A 19,736-nucleotide genomic window follows, 5' to 3' on the forward strand; every position below is an offset into this window, starting at 1 on the left:
GTTTGAATATAGAACAACTTTGGCTACTGAAGTAGAAACTCCATTCAAATGTTTAATGTGTGAGCAGAGACCCGAGATGACATAAGTATGGTTTTACTTAAAGGGACACGAAATAGACATTGTTCAAAACTACATTTTTATAGACCTTAATATATAAGAATAATTTTGCATTGAAAACTGCAGCTTTATTTTGTCAAATGAGTATATTTTTTTATGTTTGTTCTTTTCACTGATATCCCTGTCCCCCTAGAACAAAAGAACCCCTGCTAACCAATCACAAACTAATGTTCAGATATATCACAAACCCGTTTCCCCACGTGCAGATTGAGGTAGCCTACACTCTTGTATTCCCTTAAGGTGGTTTAGCACTGATTATAAACATGATTACTATTACAAAGAATGATTTGCCTATTACGATTCTTGATGTAAAACTGATAATCCACCTTTCAAAAGCATGTGGCACAATAGAAGCTTAGGGAGGGGGGGGGGAAAGGTAAACAAAAGCTGACATAAATTGCCTAAAAGTATTAACCCAAGCCTCCCTGGGAGAAAGTGAAACAAACACATTTTTTTAGATGTATATTACAACAATAGGCTGCAAATAATGAATGTATATTGCAATAATGTTTTCACTATGATTAAAACAGAAGCCAGGAACATTTTTTTTGGAGCCTAGGCGGTAGTTTGTACATGAAGAATTATTACCACATTGTTCGTATAAATATTGTAGGCTACTTAGCTTTGTCACACTCTGCGTTTGGGAATGTGTTCAGTTATTGTAGTGCAAATATAGAATGGTCTAATGGTGGACAATGTAATTTATACAGTTATGAGTTGTAGAAATACTCAGCTGAGTCCAATTAGTGGCACACAAATAAATTACAGTGATCAAATAATAGCTAGGTAGAATATAGCAGCGTTAGTCTTCTGGAGTCTGCAATTCTAAATGTCATTGGAATTGGAAAGCCCAGAATTTAAATGAAAAATGGGACAAAATATATTGCAACATTTTATTGTTTTTTTTACTATATATAATTATACATTTTGTCGCAATCTCCAAGTGGTTTATGGGCCAGTACACTGTAAAACTTTTTTCCCCATTGTGTTTCCAATGACTTTTTTTTTTTACCAACTGCAGAGTATAAAATGTATGAGATTTGCTTTTTTAAGGCTTATTTGTGTATATGAAATAGCTGATTTGTGTTTTGAGGCCACAACCTAATAAAATGGGATGAGCTTGTAGGTCTAATCAGATCTCATTACTTTATCACATTGTGTACATACACATGCTTCTTTATCTTATATCTGTCCATAAACTAATCTCCAATACTTGGAGAGAACAATGGAAAATTAACATTTTATTTCCTAGTGTAATTTCTTCTGCTGGCTGTGTTTACACAGATTATCTATAGCTTGGACCTAAGGGCAGAAACTTTCAGAATTGGTGGGGATACCACAGTCTAAATAAACTATTTCAAATGTCAATAAAAGGGTAAAGTAATCACTTGTAAACAATTAAATACACTCCAGCAGGTAAAGTGGATCATTGTGAACAAATTAAAGGGAAGAATTTTTTTTAGTAAACTGTCCTTTTAACTTTGGTGAGCTAATGACAAGGCACATATGCCGTTAATCAGCAGCTTGCTCTCAGTAGTGAGTTGCTGCTCCTGAGCAAAAGTAAATCTGATAATAAAAGTAAATTGATAGTTGTTGACAATGGCACACTTTCTCTGAGTTTACCGTCCCTGTAACCCACAAGGTTACACAGCTTGTGGCTGCTAACGGATTAGATGCTTGCAAAGGCCTGCATTTATGATGATGGCCACTAGGTGTCACTGCAGCTTTTCTATAAAAATGAAACATAATCTATGCACTTGTGTCATGCCTGTAGTCATTGCTTCTGGGGATGTTTTTAAGAATATTGTACTATCACCATTAGCTGAATTATTTTACCTATAAAAAGTCTTGTAATATTCCATGTAAAAAAACCTTTCTTTTTTCCCTTATTGCAGAAGAGTATTGCTGGAGTATGGCGTCACCATGCATATTGTTTAACCCTTTGGTTATAATGTGTTGTCTCACAGAAGGGCATCTAATCTAAGGATTTCTTTTCATGTAGCACAATTCTAGTATTCTGGCTGGTTGTTAGTGGTAGCCTAGATTGTTTCTTGGAAACGCAATGTGTTTAGTAAATTAATACAGACGGCAGAGATTAACATGTTTGGTCGTGTTACACTATCGCTAATTTGAAAGTCAGCAATGATTTATTCAGACACATTTAATTGCACTCCATAAGCTGCCTGTCGTGTAGTTTGCCATATTGCTTATTTGGATGACCATTTACTAATTCACTGTGCAAATCATGCGGACAGTCATGTCGTCTTCTGAATACAGATAGTTCACAAACCTGTCACATCACACAGAGACCCTGGTTATAACAATTTCATTGTAAACAGAATCTTATTTTACTTATCACATCTGCCTTTTGCTATGTGATTTAAATCCTTGCTCCATAAACCTGTCTCTACTTGCTGTATAAGATATAAGCAGTTTTGAGTCTTATTTCCCCTACTATATTTAGCCATCTCTGTTCACCTGCAGCACATAATAAACGCTATAAAATATATTTGTATTGCTTGAAGAGATATTAATGTAATATTCATGATCGCATGTATACAACGTTCTGTTCACGTTCTGCTTCTCTGTCCCCAGAGTATAAGAGTGCAGTAGAACAGGGGCACAACCTTTAGGTGCGTAGGGTTAGGAGGAGGTATTTAGCACGTTATGCATGCAGTAATGTAGAACATGGTTGCAAACTAAAGTGTGCTAAAGACGTGTATGCTTCTGATATGTTCTTAAACACAGGATACTAATGGTGGATTAAAACAAATTTGATATTAAAAGTAAATTGGAACGTTTTGTTACTTAATAATCTGCACAGTACCTGAATGAAGGTTTAATTTTCACTTTAATGATACTCAAACTTTCCTTTGTCCAGCCTAAAAGATATTTAAATACCTATATGTAACATTGCCTTGTGTTTCACAAATGCATATTCCGGTGCTGAGCCAGTGAGCGATGTATACCTAGGTATTACTTGCGCTTTCTGTATAGCATTGTTTACTTAAAGGGGCAGTATACACACATTTTCATATAACTGCATGTAATAGACACTGTTATAAAGAATAACATGCACAGATACTGATCTAAAAATTTAGTATAAAACAGTTTAAAAAGTTACTTAGAAGCTCCCAGTTTAGCTCTGTTAAAAAGGTTACTAAAACACCCACTGCAAGTGGGAGATATCACACTCCCTCATTGCACATGAAAAGACCCTTTACACAAACAGGAGCAAGCTGGAGTAGGCTTACATTCGTATTCTCCTAAAAGTTTGAGGCTTGGTTAGGAGTCTGAAAACCAGAGCAATGTTATTTAAAAATAAGCAAAACTATACATTTAAAAAACAAACCAAAAAAAACAACAAACTATAGGCTATATAAATGGGTCATCTACAAAACATTTATGCAAAGAAAAATCTAGTGTTTAATGTCGCTTTAACTTGTTCTGCAAACAATATTTGTAACACAAGCAAATGTGAAACATGTCTGCTTCACATGGTCAGTATTTTTCACTTGCCAGCTATAACAGTCACATAATCACCTGGTAAACAACTGAACGTTAGACAGCTGCAGCACATTTCATAGTAATACATTGCATACAGGGGTTAAAAATGAATTCCTCCTTGCAGTGATGCCAAATGTACCTTTTTATTAGCTAAAACCGCTTTAATTGCTTTCATGGGATCCGCTTTGTTCAGAAATAGCTAATTGCAGCTGCACACAACATTTTTATTATTCCCAGCAGTGAATGGGTTAATTAGGTAGCTTGTAAGGTTAATTTTAGCTTTAGTGTAGAGGTTAGCCTCCCACCTGACACTTCCCGCCCACCCCCCAACTGGTCACCTCCATCGTAGGTACAGCTAACTGCCAGTACCCAATGTGTTTTTATTATTATAAAAAAAAAAAAAAAAAACTTTTATTTGTCTGTATTGTAGCTGCCACCTTACTACCCTACCCCCTCCCAGATCAATTTCCCACCTTCTAATCCCCTCTCTACTATAAGAACCACCTCTCCCTCCTTCCCACTCACTGTTGCTCCTCCTAACCCTCCCACACCACCGATCGGCACCACTGCTGCCCAATGCAGAGGGGCCACAGAGTATCCCTTTCTGCATTGTTTCCTCTGCCCGTGTATTTCTGCACTGCCTCACTTGTGGGGCGTGCGAAAATAGCGCAATCCCCCTATTTTTAGTGAGATCGCGGGAGCGTAAATTGCACTAGAAGTAAACTTTTTGTGCTAGTCGGTTGTGCTCATAGTTTGAGTTAAAAGTAATCTGTTTTTGCTTGTGCGCTAACCTGACAAGCTCAAATAGATGAACTTATAATATTGTGTGCGCATTCACATAATCCCCATTAGAAGTAAATGGAGAAATTTAGAAGTTTAAATGCTATAAGGTATATTAATATAACAATGTTGGTTGTGCAAAGCTGGGAAATGTGTAGTAAAGGCGTTAGCTCTCTTTTTAAACAAAAACAATTTTGGTGTTAACTGTCCCTTAACCATTTAAATGCTAACGACGGCTCTGAGCTGTCACAAATTGTCCCAGTTAGGTGCTGACGACAGCTCAGAGCCGTTGCTAGCACTCACCCACCTTGAGGGCAATCTAGGGGCTCCCACCTACTCCCACCCTGGTCTGAATAGTGAGAGGCATCGCCGGGGCTTCACGTTTCATGCAGTGACGTCACGTGCGATGACGTGATGACGTCACTGCGCAACTTTATTTAAAATTAACAAAGGACAATATAGGGAAATGGGGACATGCTGCTAAGAAGCCTGTATCTTAGGCATCTAAGCAGCTACAGACCCCCAAGACCCACCGTTGGAAAGGTAATTGCCTAATAAAAGTATTGGGTATCTGAAAAAAAAAAAGTAAAAAATAAATATATTTAAAAAAACAAAACAAAAAAAAACTCAAACCCAGCTAAGCACCCAAGTGGGAAATGGCTTAGCAGCCAAAGGGTTAAATATGCTATTGGTGCAATCACTAGTACATCCACAGTATAGCTGGTCACACACAGGTATCTAATTGCCATGGTTACATGTATGTAGCATTCTATAACTGTATTCTTTGCTGGCTTCTTAAGGACCTGCAGCTACAACAAAATCTTTGTAATTACAGTGGGGCATTAAACAAAAATTTCAGCCTCTTTAACCTGTTTCATGTAAATCTATTTTGAAGGGGTGTGAAGGTGCCAGCGAATCAGCCCTTTGGGCAGAGGGAGAGGGGGCCCCGCAATGTCAGTGGTGAGGTTACGAGAAGGTGCAATGTTTATCCTTTTTTATGTAGTTCATGAAGAGTGTGTATGGTATCAGGAGGTGTAATATGTAGTCATTCTTTATATAGGTAGCACTGAATGTCAGGACATTGATGGGACATACAGGGGGAAGGGAGTAAGGGCACTGGGCTAAGGGGCCCTTCAATGGAGAATGGGGCGGCCCAGCATGCCAATACATTTTAACTTTTAAATAAAGTGATCACAGGCACTGGTGATGGATGTGTTTGCATATGGCTTACCTACATATGCTCGACAGGCAGTGTGCACAAGACGTTGTCAGACTGTTTTACTCCTGTAAGCAAATGTTTTCTGTGTTTTTGCATAATAAGCTTAGAAATGTGTCTCTATAAGACAGGTGATCTATTTCCTTCCGTCAGGCTGTTACATGTCCTGCATAATGAAAGGCTGAGGAGCAGGCGCTGGTGCACACACGTGCTCAGTGGGGGAGGAGAGCAGGTATCAGCTGGCTTTTTCCTTCCTTGCAGCCCTCCAGTGATGGATTTTATTGACTCTGACACTGTGCAAGGGACAGTAAGTCTAAGCTGCAATGAACTTGTGCTGAAGCAGTAAATGTGACCGTCACAGACGCTCACAAAGCAAGTCTTGCTGGGAATACTGTTAACCCTTAGACTACTGGAGAGGGCTGCAGCTTAGAGTGAATGTAAAGTTTCATGAATGAGTGCCCGGTTTTTAAAAATACTATTAGAAACAGGGGCACTTTCGTTCATGAAAGTTTTTATTGCAGCATATTTTTACAAATACTTACCTTCTTCAGCAAAGCCGGACCGGCGATCCCCTGTTGCAGCTCCTCTGTACTTATGTCAGCAATAACGAAATCTGCTTCCTCCAATCATGCTGTGCGCCCCAGAGCGTCCATCTTGTGAGGCCACGCCGTGATTGGAGGAAGCCGTTTCGTCATTGCTGTGCTAAGTACAACATGAGAAGCGGGCAGGGGATCGCCGATCCGGCTTTGCTGAAGGAGGAGGTAAGTATTTGTAAAAATACGTTGCAATAAAAACTTTCATGAATGAAAGTGCCCCTTTACTTGACTTATTCTTCAGCAAAGCTGGATCGGCGATCCCCTGCCCGCTTCTCATGCTGTACTTAGCACAGCAATGACAAAACGGCTTCCTCCAATCAGGGCGTGGCCTCACAAGATGGACGCTCTGGGGTGCACAGCATGATTGGAGGAAGCCGGTTTCATTATTGCTGACGTAAGTACAGAGGAGCTGCAGGCAGGGGATCGCCGGTCTGGCTTTGCTGAAGAAGAAGGTAAGTATTTGTAAAAATATGCTGCAATAAAAACTTTCATGAATGAAAGTGCCCCTGTTTCTAATGATATTTTTAAAAACCGGGCACTCATTCATGAAAGTTTACATTTAGCTTCCCTGGTGGTGGCCCATATGCATGGTCATTCTTACTGATTATTGTGCATCACCGCTTATGTTTGAGTCATGTGCACCTTTGTTGTCTGAGGGCTGCTGATAATGGCCGTCATTTCACCAAACTTTCCACTGCTCCAAATGTGTTGTACATGACGTGTAGTGGTTGCTTGGTCAGTACAGTAGCTCATATATATCCTCAACTAATGACCGCAGAGGAGATGCAATAAACTGCACTCAGTTTTTCAAGGGGTGTGACCTTGGGCTGCAAAACTGCACATTTTACCACCAAAATGTCATCTTTAAATGCTTTTGAAACAATTCGTTTTTGTATGCAGATCATTGGCACTGCCGAGATTATCATAAGGCAGGGAGATTTGTAGTGTAGATGCCCAGAAGAGGTTTTAGGGAGAGTGATGACTGGCACATGCATAAGGCTGTCCTGAGAATTTATTAAAGGGAACTCAGTCTCACCATAAGCTGTTTAAAGGGACAGTCTACTTGAATTTTTTTATTGTTTAAAAAGGTAGAAAATCCTTTTATTGCCCATTCCACATTTTTGCATAACCAATGCTGTTATTTTAATACACTAATTACCTCTGTGATTACCTTGTTTCTAAGCCTCTGCAAACAGCCCCCTTATTTCAGGTCTTTTGTCAGACTTGTATTTTAGCCAATTAGTGCAGACTCATAAATAACTCAAAAAGATTGAGAGTAGACTGTTCAACCGGTGGGGAATATAGCTCACCTAAAAAAACGTTATCCCAAAGTTTTTGTGTACAATAAAGAAAGGTGGTAGGAGGTGGCGTAAAAAAGATTGCTATTCCCAACACGATAACGGATTTTAGTGGTTATTTCTTAAAATATATATGTTTCAAAGAATTAATTAAAAATAGAAACCTTATGGTGTATGTATCTTTAGTTTATATTCCTTTGGTTAAAAAATGAGCGTTTATCAAGTGGTTTATAAAATCAAATTTCTTTATTATATATCTTAATAAGCAAGCAATTGGGTGAAATAAAATGTGATTACAATATGGTTAAAACTTGACACCGGTGTCTATCGGTTTAAATGAAATACATATGTCTCTAGAGAAAGTAACTAGTATTACTTTTTACACAATATTAAAAGAAGTCTAAACGGTAAATATTACTAAAACATTTGATTAATAAAAGTAGATATACGTATAGGTTGCTAAGGCCAGCAGATAACTCAACTTAAATGCGGGGTGTGTTGACATAAACGGCTGTTGCATATGATTTTTTCAGATGTTTACAAATGTTTCTCAATATGTTTCTAACACAAAAGTATACAGTTGCACATAATAAATAATTGCAATTAGTTGTATCAATGTATATGTTGGCTATCGCTTGTTTCCACACTTTTATCGTATCACTTTATGGAAATAAGAATTTTAATTAAAACTTCCAATGTGATGGTACCTTTGTAGTGTATCTGACTGATTACACTTAGTAAGGGAGTCCGTGGTGGAAGAAGATTTTAAAGTGTTGAAAGGCTGTTGTGAAGGAGGATTCCTGAGTAGGAAAAAATGGTCCGTGAATAGGGCCGGATTGGCCTACCAGGACACCAGGAGATTTCCCAGTGGGCTGCAGCAGCTGGGGCTGGAAAGCTACAATTTAAAAAGGTTATTAATGGATTCAATTTGGTTGTAGGGGTGCTATATAACATCAATCTGACATTTGTATTTTAATACAAAGTAATATAATTTAATTTTGAAAAAAATATTGGGGAAGTAGTGTCCCAACAATCCCCTTTGAGAAAAATGGGGCATGTGTATTCTACCGACTCAATAGAAAATAGGGCTGGTCTTCATATTTTTCCAGGGCTGCTTTTTATTCCCAGTCTGGCCCTGCCGTGAATTTTAGTGTTGAAGCTGCGGTTGGTAATGTATTGTGATTACTGCTCCTGCATACACCATAAGGTTTCTATTTTTAATTAATTCTTTGAAACATATATATTTTAAGAAATAACCATTCAAATCCGTTACCGTATTGGGAATAGCAATCTTTTTTGCGCCACCTCCTACCACCTTTCTTCATAAATAACTCCACAGGAGTGAGCACAGTGTTTATCTATATGGCACACAAGAACTAGCACTGCCTGGCTGTGAAAGCTAATAAAATGAGATAAGAGGTGGCCTGTAGAGGCTTAGAAACAGGAAGAGATTTAGAGTTTGAGGTTATAAAGTATATTATTACAATGTTGGTTGTGCAAAGCTAGGCAATGGGTGGTAAATGCGTTATTTATATTTTTAAACAATAAAAAAATCAACTAGACTGTCCGTTTTTAAATAATGAAGATAAATCAACTTTGCAATATACACTACATTATTTTTCCTGTTATTTCTGTAAAATACCTCTTGAAAAGTGTACTTATCCCAACTCTCCCAGAGAGGCTGGTGTATTGCCATTATACTTATGGGACATTTCTCACCCTGCAACAGTGATTGGGTTGCTCATTTACGTCTTTCTTGTCCACATCAAAAAGACACAAGGAAAATTATTATCAGCAGGCTTTTCTAGGGGTGTATCTCTGAACTACTCTTCATTTGAAAAACCTTTACAAAATGACAGTTATGTTTTGCAATACAATGATTAATTGCTAGTATGCTGCCCCTTTAAGCTTGCACTTCAATAGGAAATATGTGCAGACATCTTATTCTCATCTGTCAATAAAATCTGTTTCTACAGCTGAAAAAAACATTTAAATCTTTCAGCAGCTTTGAATTTGTCTCTTTTTAATAATTAGAAGTTAAACGGATTGGCTGCAGTGCTTAATACTTTAGATGTTTAATAAATATAACCGCATTTGCTAGATTAAAGTGACACAGTCTCGTTAACCGTTTTAATGAGCCAGTTTACTAGTGGCTTTGTTGGGGGAGGAAAGATTTTCTCTGAGTTGGTGCTTTGTGATCTGCAATCCTCATTAGACATCCAAACGGTAACCTGCAGCTTTCTCTGCCCTCGCAGGCTTAGCCGTTCTGTCGCCATAGCAACTGGAGAGCAGTCTCCTCGCTCTGCTGGTGACAGAGGCTGTTCCCAGTAGGTTTGGGGTGGGGGGATTACTAGAGTATGGCTCTTGGCACAGCCCCTCGCCTGCCTCTTGCCATTTATAATAGAGACACGCTGTATTTGTTGTTTATTTTGCTGTAATGCTTAGATGTGTACTATAGACATGCACGTCACAAGCATTTTTTATATGGATAGGGTCATTTAAAGGGATACTAACCCCTCATTTTTTTCTTTCATGATTCAGATAGAGAATGCAATTTTAAACAACTTTCTAATTTACTCCTATTATCAATTTTTCTTTGTTCTCATGTTACCTTGATTTGAAAAAGCAGTAATAAAAGGTTAGGAGCCGGCCCATTTTTTAGTTCAGCACCTTGGTAGAGCTGCTGATTGGTTTGCTACATTTAGCCACAAATCAGCAAGTGCTACCCATGTGCTGAACAAAAAATGGTCTGGCTCTAAAGCTTATAGTACTGCTTTTTCAAATCAAGATAGCATGAGAACAAAGAAATTGATAATAGGAGTAAATTAGAAAGCTGCTTAAAATCTCATGCTCTATCTGAATCATGAAATAAAAAAATTGGGTTTAGTATCCCTTTAAACTAGATCCTGAGAGCATTGCAGGTTTCCTTTACCATAGTTTAACACACAGTGCATTGTGTGACTTTCTTCTATTGGGAATGTGAAATATGCAGTCAGTTTATAGACTGTACAAAGGAGAAGAAAATCAAATGTCTTGGGAATTCGAATATATTGCAGTGTTACTGTCTTAAAGGCAAATATACATTTGATTAACTTTACTAAATGATGCTAAAGATACACTTGTCTCCAAACTCCATCCCACCCAGCAGAAACATTGTATAGAAGTGAATAATGCTTGAGATATTTAATTCCATAGTGATCACGTCAGTCACTAAAGTGCAGAGAAGTCTTGCCTGTAAGATTTCTTGTGACACCACATGAAGCAGGAGATAATTTATACCTTCTGATATTTTAGCTATTCTGCATTTTTCCCAGTTTGTTGGTTTAATAAACAAATGAGATTTTATTGTATTTTTCAAGTACCAGTCATCGGGGAATTCTGTTTTTTGTGCCCAGTATTATGTGCAGAGAACAATAAGCCCTTTAAAACCAACATGGAGTATCCGGCATTTTCTTAAAGGGACACTTGTGTCACTCTAAATGGAGAAGTTTAAATTTAGTAAAGTGATGGCTGTAGTGTGCCCAGTGAGTATGCACCAGTCAGCCCTGCTGTATGGTCTGGGATGGGCTTCAGCAGGGTGCGTAAATGGTGCATATAGGGGAGGCGTTGTTTTTAATTACATACATTCCAGAGTTGTAATAATCATTTGTGCTGCGCCAGAAAAATCAATTTGTATTGACACTTTTGTTTCTTTTTAATGTGTCCGGAATGATCTGTTATGCTGCACACTCCGGCAGCAGAGTGGTAAAGGCTATAAATACACTCATGCTTAGAAGGAAAATGTATAGATGCTGTTTTTAATGACATCAAAATCTTTTTAGTGCCTGAACAATTGATGCTTTCTGCACTTTGACAACATGCTTGGGCTGAAAAGCGTGTGCACTGTACACAGCATTACACAACATGGCACCAGGAGGCTTGGGAAGTGTCATCCCAGACACAAAATGGGCAGACAAGATACCATTTTTATTAGTAGCACTAGCAGGGTTAGCGTCTCCAGCTACTACAGAACAGAATGGGTCAAATTCACTGGGGTTACATAAACATGAACAAATGCAACTAAAAGGATTCAGTGGCACTCACTCCTGTGACAGCAGCACCTTATCACAGTAGAACAGCATTATCAATAAACGTATAACAAATAGGCAATGGAAAAGCGCTTGAATTTCACATGAGTAGTCGATTTTAGACAAATGTTAGTTACTTTTATTTTCCTTTCCCTGCATCACATGACAGCCATCAGCCAATCACAAAATGCATATATATATTCTGGGAATATTGGTCATGCTCATTAGGAACTAGTGCCTCAAAGTATGCATATAAGGACTGCATATTTAGATAATGGAAATTAATTGAAAGTGGTTTCAAATGTTCTCTATCTAAATCATGAACATTTTAATTTTGTCTTTTAGTAATCCTTTATAGGGACATGAAACCCAAACGTTTTCTTTCATGAGCCTTTGTTGAAAGCATACCTATGTAGGCTCAGGGGGAAGCATTTCATGTCATTTGAAGACTGCTTATATTCCAAAGTGCATTGTTATGGCGCTTTGTGTTTGTGTGATAACACTAGCCTGCCAGTCTGGTTTTGATAATGCCGCCTAAGCAATGGTATATGAGAGCAGTTGTGTGTATTCCCTAGGGCAGTGATGGCTTAACTTGGCACCCCAGAGATGTTTTAAACTACATATCCCATGATGCTTAGGCACTCTGCATTCTAGTTGCTCATCATGGGAATTATAGTTCCGAAATATCTGGGGGTGCCAAGGTTAGCCATCACTGCACTAGGGGAACAATCTAAGTGAGCGGCCCAAACACCGGAGATGCCTTGAGGGGGGTTTATCATTTCTGTCAATGGCATCTATGTGGAAAGGTTAACTAAATAATGTGTGCAGTATAGCCAAAAACGCAGGTGCCAGTGGAAGTGTATCTGATCTTAGTCTCAGCAATTAAATGGATAAATGTGCATAGGGAAGATAAATGAACACTTGTAATAAGCTGAATGATACAAGGAATTTGTGTTGTGTTTACAAACCTTACATAAAAAAGGCTTCTATACATTAAAGGTGAAGAGCTCAGTTCTTTATTCCCGATTTAATCTGGCTAGCACTTCACTAGGGCCACTATTCTTTATAGATGCAATGTAACAAACATATGACTTATCTTGCTGTCTTTCAGGTGCTGAGGATGTGGTCATGGCCTTCTCCAGATCAGAAACTGAAGACCGGCGACAGTAACAGGACTGCAACCATATCCAGCTTTGGCTTATAACATGGGATGGACAGAGGCACAGTGTAGCTCGTGGAGAGACAGGGCAGTGTCTCTGGGTTATCTGTTTTACACTCCCTCTGATTCCTAAACTTGTTTTATTTTATAAATCCCCAACTCCTCATCCCCTCCCTTAGGCCGCCTGTTTGTGCTTCCAGATAATGCACAAAGGAGAAGATACTTGGCGCGCTTCCCATCTAATGGACAGTGTCCTGCTGCTGATTTGTCAGTTTATCAACTCACAGGAACATTTGTTTTTATATCTTCCTTTCACTAATTTCTCCTAGTCCTGGAATGTTACTGTTGCTGAGCCTTTGTTTGAATCCAACTCCACAAGCTGGGCCTATAAAGACACACCCATTTTTACAGCTGGGAGCCTGTATAGGATGGCGTCTTGTGCGCATACACGCTCCCCATCAGATCCTTTTACATTGACTTTTAATTTTGTAAATGTGTGTTTTTGTTTTCTTTTTTTCTTTTTTTTTTTCTTTTTTTTTTTTTTTTTAATATGTTGGCGCTTCTGGCTGTGCAACACTGTTTTTGACTTGAAAGACGTGAGCTTTTTGCTGTATTTATTACAAGTGTGGGGAAATGATGGGAAACTGCTTTTTGTATTTTAAATTGGTTTTAAAAGTTGACTGAGGCAGTAATGTTGTTGTTTTTTTGTTTTGTTTTTTTAAATGCTCCTTTGAGTGCCTGGCAGTAAAGTGTTAATGACATTGGAGCAATTCCATGATTGCAGCTATGTGCTGTAGTTTTGGGGTCGGAAGAACTCGCCACTCCCTAAAACCATTCAGTGCTGTTTTGCACCGAAATTCTCTGTAATGTATTTTTTTTCCTGCCTCTCTTTCTGTGCCATAAATTATTCAGTGATGACATCTCATGGGAGAGGAGACTCCAAAATGACAAATATAAGGGTTTTAGCAACCATATTAATTTGGGGCTTCAATACAAACATTTATTTTAATTATTTTACTCTATTTAAAACCTCAAACTGAAATTGGATTGCTGTGAGCATTTGTCTCTGTACAAACCAGCCCTCTCACTAGTAAAACAGAATAACAGGTGATCTATATTTCCAGGGACCTGGATTTCAGTAGGAACATAATAGCTATTTACACAGTAGAGTCTATCAAATACCATCAGACTCCGTTTAGCAATGTAATTGTATTTAATATCCAGATAATGTGCTGCCGATTGGGCTGTAGGACAAATACTGGTGCAGTTTTGCTGTACAAAGCAGCAGCAGCAGCACATGGTGCAAGTACACATCCTTACAAAAACAGCTAGTGAGGAGCTGGAAATGAATACACATTATAGCACTCAAATCACACAAATAGTATAGGTGGTGGATACGTCAACAAAAGATAATAAAAATAAAGTCTTTATTAGTTAAAGTTAAAAATCAGTACTTTAAAAGCAACTAGACACACTCGATCTATGTAGTCAAAATGAATCCTTGATATGGGTCCACCCAGGAAGGTGAAAATAAATACGTTTCAGGTTGGATATGTTATGGAGTTCTTCCGCTCTCTGTATCTGCAAGTACTCATCCTACCAATATCACAGCAGTAGGTCACACGAACAATCGGCACTATTTTTGAAAACACATCTCTTTGCTAATATACATCTAATGGTATTTGAAATGCACCTCTGTGTATAGGTAATATCCCTTTATGCTGTCCCTTTATTGAAGCTAAAGTCATCTGAGTCCCACGCACCCTTTATGAGAATTTCACACTATGTACACCTTTAATGTGAGATTTGTATCTGCAAATTTCCCTTTACTAGGACACATTTAAAGTTTCTTTTAACAATAAGCTAAAATAAAGCAGTTTTGTAGAAAATGAATCTTTTTTTTTTTTTTCCCCCTCTAAATTAAAAATGACATTGTAATCGGAAATCTATTGTTTTATCCCGAGGAGTTTGTGGGGGTATTTTTGCTACCACAAGGGTTTTTTTGTTCAGTTTTATGGGGGGTTTTTTGTTCAGTTTTATGTTTGTTTTTTATTATTATTAATTTTTGAGGAATAGGCTTACATAACACAGTTAAAAGATAGATCACAAACAATTACAAGTAAAGTGTGTTACAGGCCTACATCAACAGCGTTATAATCAAAAGGTACAATTGAATGGAAAAATGTGATCTGTCATTTAACCTCTTTTCTTGCTTTACATATGAGTGTAGGAAAACAACGGGCAAAAGCCGTTTCAATAAAGACTAGGGCTGGTGGTGGTTATGGGGTTAATGCTACAAAACCTTTAGCTCAGAAATTCACTAAGAGTATGTACTAATATCCTAGGTGAAACTGAAAAACCTTCCAGCTTGGATATAAGATAATTATTAAAAGTCCTCAGAGAACCAATTCTAGTGCTAATGAAATTATATTTGTGTATATTATTAACTGTGTATTAAGCAAGATATTCTGGGTATAGGCTACCCCCTGATATAAGGAAAACTCATAGCTGATAATAATGCTAATTACTATTTTGTTTTGGGATAGTTATGATTAATCATTACGTAGCAGAGTACTTTAAACTATTGTATGGGCAGGAGTGTGTATGATTAGTGTTCACTTTTGAACTAGCTGTGGTGCTTGGGTATAACCTCAGGGATGGCTGTACTAGCAAGAGGCTATTTAATAAACTAATGTGTGATTGAGATGAGGTCCATGTTATCTCACAAAAGATACACAACAGTCTAAACCTGTAACTCTGTCTCGGCTGCTGACGGAGCCCAGATATGATTGTCAAAAAAAATCCTTTAGCAAGGGAGAGTAACCATGACTACTAAAGCAGGAAACCAATATATGATAATACTTATAAAACAATTGGCACTTATATGGTACTGAGACACACATTCTAAACAAGTTAGTAGTTGCACTTAAGAGCTAGAATAGGCAAACTAAGATAAACAAATTATGATTAGCATTGTTGAACACTTTGCCTCAGTGGCATGTAGGTACATTAGAGAGAAGAGCTATGCATAATTAGGAACTAAATCTAGATATGTACACAAGACATAACATGTGGGGGAGAGAGTGCATTAGTGCTGAGCTCTTGAATTATGAGACCAGGGTTTAGAAGGAACAGTCACTAAGGTCAGTCAATACCCCACTGCCAGTCTTGTGAGTCCCCCGGGTTTATCCAATACCCATTCTTTCAAGGATCATAGTGTGAGAAGTCCCAAGTACGGATTGAGCGTCACGTGGAGAGGAAAAGGGAGCAATGTTGAAGGGCTTGATATTGAGGCCCTAGGAGTACCAGGAATGATTTTTTGGAAGAAGCCAAAGGGCTTATGATCTCACTTGAATGTCCTCCGGGACCTACCAATGGATCTCCTTTGGTGTCAACTAACTGGAATAAAAGAACTAGTCCAGGGGTTCCACTTCCCCCTTCCATGCAGTCTGATGTGGTCGTATCGGGGCATGATATGTCGGCCACATCTGAGTGTCGTGGCTCTCCACGTGCTCTCTCTGCTATGTGGACGTCACAAGAGCGCTCTGACCCAGGGTCCCTCATAGCGATCAGCGATAGTAGGGTGATCAATAATGTCAAGTAAAGGGAGCAAACTATCCAGAAGTTGCTGTTTAAGGTTTCGAAAGTGATCAGACAGGAGTTGTTGCACTCATGCCTCCCAGCAATCAATAATTAAGGTTGTCTACATAGCACTAGGTTGGTTATGGAAGCACTTCAGACCGTTACGGTCTTTAAAGATGGAAGGTTAGCTGGTGGATAAGTGAACAGGTTCTCTCAGAAAATAGCATGGAAGGGTAACGATAGATGATGAGCAGACCGCTGTCTAAAATCTCAGCGAAATGAATAGAGAGACGCAGGCAGGGCCGGATTAGGATACCGGGAAAATTCCCGGTGGGCTGGGCCGGCAGCTGCACAGAGTTACATGGACAGTCTGGCGCCGCTTAGACTGACTCTGAGTACACTGTACACATAGAACGTGGCTGCACAGTCAGGACTCATCCCTTCTGCTGCTGACTTGCTATAAATGCAGCATTGACTGTCAACATCTATCCCTTCCCACTGCTTGCGCTTCAGAAGTTTTGTTAACACTTAGCTCTGTCCCTGCAGGTAGCCGCCCACATGTTACAGCCCAGTTTCCCTTCCGTTTGTGCCCACCCCTTGCCATATAATACCGTGCCGGACACTAGTAAATGGTGATGTCAGACTGACTCTGAGTACACACAGCACGCGGCCTCACAGTCAGGACTCAGGAGTTGTGAGTCGTCCCTTCTGCTGCTGACTTATTAATGGAGCATTGACTGTCGGCATCTATCCCTCCCCACACTGCTCGACTTCGGAAGTTCGGTATGTAACACTTAGCTCCCTCTGTCCCTGCAGGTAGCCGCCCACATGTTACAGCCCAGCTTCCCTTCTGTGTGTGCTTCTTTCTGGTGCAACGTCCTTCCCTTCTTACTCATTCAACTACTGCTGGTATTTGGCAAAGAGCTATGGAGAGTCGGGGCTGCAGGGGCAATAGATGAGTATTTGTAGTATAGAAGGTGAGTCCTGCGGTCACATGATCAATTGCAAAGAATATTTTCATATTAATAGCCGTTTAATCCTGGAAAAGATTGTGTTGGAGAAACGGGTTCACTGTTGTGTGTATTACTATTGTGTTGCTAAGATACATATTGATCTATAGTCTCTAGCTATTATGTGCACCTAAGCTGTATCAACATAGACAAAAGTATTAAATAACCAAATCCAGTCCATACGTCACCAGGGCATTTATTACATTCAATATTGCCAAATTTAAATGATGGGGATAGATTGATAAACGATAGTGTGTTTATGATAATAATATCTATCTATACAATGGATAATATATGTGAAAGCTTTATCAGCACTTGGTTGTGATAATGCATCATCACCAGGGAGCATAGTTGGCTCGGCTGGAGGGGGCGTGGTGTGGCTAAAGGGGACGGGCCGCTCTATACAAATTTCCAGGGCCGGTCTGATTTACCAGTCCGGCACTGGAAGCAGGTTGTAAATGCAACCCAAAAAGAATAAGATCAAATATTTCTGCTTGTAGTAGAGGATCTATTGGGGTGGTTAGTGGCCTTTGATGGTGTTACCATCCAACAATATTCAATGTATTCGTTTATTGGTTGCTGCAGCCTCTGGTTTTGTGGCCATGCCTGGTCGTTTCTTGGACACGCCAGTTTTATCTGCGTTTAAAGGGACATTAAACCCAAAAATATTCTTTCATGATTTAGGTAGAACATACAATTTTAAACAACTTTCCAGTTTACTTCTATTATCAAATTTGTTTCATTCTGTTTGTTTACTTTGTTGAAGGAGCAGCAATGCACTAATGGTTTCTAAATGAACATATGGGTGAGCCAATGACAATCGGTATATATATGCAACCACCAATCAGCAGCTAGAACCTAAGTTACTTGCTGCTCCTGAGCTTATCTAGATAAAACTTTCAGCAAAGGATAACGACGGAAGGCAGCAAATTAAATAATACAAGTAAATTGAAAAGATGTTTGAAATTGCATGCTCTTTCTGAATCATGAAAGAAAAAATGTGGGTTTAATGTCCCTTTAATTTACACAAATGTTTCTTTCTCTACATTACATTTTTTTATTAAAACTTATTGTTAAAAAAAAAAAAGTGTGTTTAACACACAATAGAATACAACACTGTTTATACGGAACATTGTCTATTATGGTAATAAATCTCTCCTGTGGTGCTGGACGAGTTTGATTTTCAGGAAGACAAATATCCAACTGGCTTTTATGACTTAATCTGACACAGCAATTTGAGCCAACTGCTTATAATAAACTGTTCGGCAATATTCACCTTTGTCCCTGAAATAATTGTGCAGATCTCACCCACGTCACTTCCAAAACGAAAAATGCTCAGACAGTGAGCAAAACCAAACCATAAAACGAATCTAAAGGAACAGTCTAAAGCAATCCGTTCTGGGGTTCTTTGGTCTCAGGATAATTTGTTAAATGATGATGTGAAATTAATTTAGGATTTTATTTGTTAGCTGCAAAATTAGCACCAGGAGTGTATTAAATATATATATTTTTTGTGTGAAACTTCTTAGCAAAGTATGCTGGCACTGTTTTTTACAGTAAAATATTCCAGTAAATAACTTTGTGTATATGATTATGTCTTAAAGGATGTTGCCCTGTTAAAGTCTCTAGTCTAGTCAGTTACCAATGATACAATTTACATGCTGAAGTACTGTATATGACTTTTTTTTTTTTTCTTCTTTAACAAATCGCTCCATTATTTTGTCATTTGAAATAGCTGTTTCTACCTGCTAAAACCACCACCTATACCTGGACTGAAAATATTAATATAAGAGAAAAAAGCTAATTTGATGATAAAAGTAAATTGGAAAGTTGAATAAAATTGCAAGTCCTATCTGAATAATGAAAGTTTAATTTTGACTAGACTGTCCCTTTAAATGTGGTACTGCCATAGGATGCCACTTCTGCCACAAGTAGCGCACCAGAGCACAGAAGATGCAGCGGCAGGAGTTAAAGCAGTGCACGGAGCGACATCTATTGGGATTTAGGTATTTTAATCACCCCTAGACTAACAAGCATATTGTTATCCAGTACAGTATTACGCATGTGTGGCTTGTGTTATACAACGATGGCGCACTGGTCTTCTTAGAACTAGCACACATGCAATATACCATAAAGGTTAGTGCACATGCGATTTCTAGAGAAAGGACTTCATTATTATTATAATTACATTATGCCTACCACTACGCAATTGGAGGAAGCAGTATCATGAGCAGGTGAAAAGTTTATATATTGATACTTGGAATACTTTTGTTTTTTTATTCATGCCAATTTGAAATTTTATATAACCCTTTGTTTGTAAAGGGACAAGTGGGATTTGTTATAGAGAACAAATTGGTTAAACACCGTACTAACTATTTTACGCTGATTGTAAAATGATGTAACA

At 38.5% G+C, this 19,736-nt stretch overlaps 1 protein-coding gene across 2 annotated transcripts in view; it reads left to right on the plus strand.

The window, feature by feature from the left end:
• The window catches only part of CTNNBIP1 (catenin beta interacting protein 1), a 142,782-nt gene extending 128,153 nt beyond the window's left edge, over positions 1-14,629 (plus strand). For both annotated transcript variants that reach the window (XM_053691495.1, XM_053691496.1), the window contains exon 5: positions 12,693-14,629. In XM_053691495.1, the coding sequence (XP_053547470.1) occupies positions 12,693-12,751 (59 nt within the window). In that variant the 3' untranslated portion in view covers positions 12,752-14,629. The remainder of the gene's footprint in view (positions 1-12,692) is intronic.
• Positions 14,630-19,736: the final 5,107 nt, after the last annotated feature.

Source organism: Bombina bombina, chromosome 8, assembly GCF_027579735.1.
Source record: "Bombina bombina isolate aBomBom1 chromosome 8, aBomBom1.pri, whole genome shotgun sequence".
NCBI classification, from domain to species: Eukaryota; Metazoa; Chordata; class Amphibia; order Anura; family Bombinatoridae; genus Bombina; species Bombina bombina.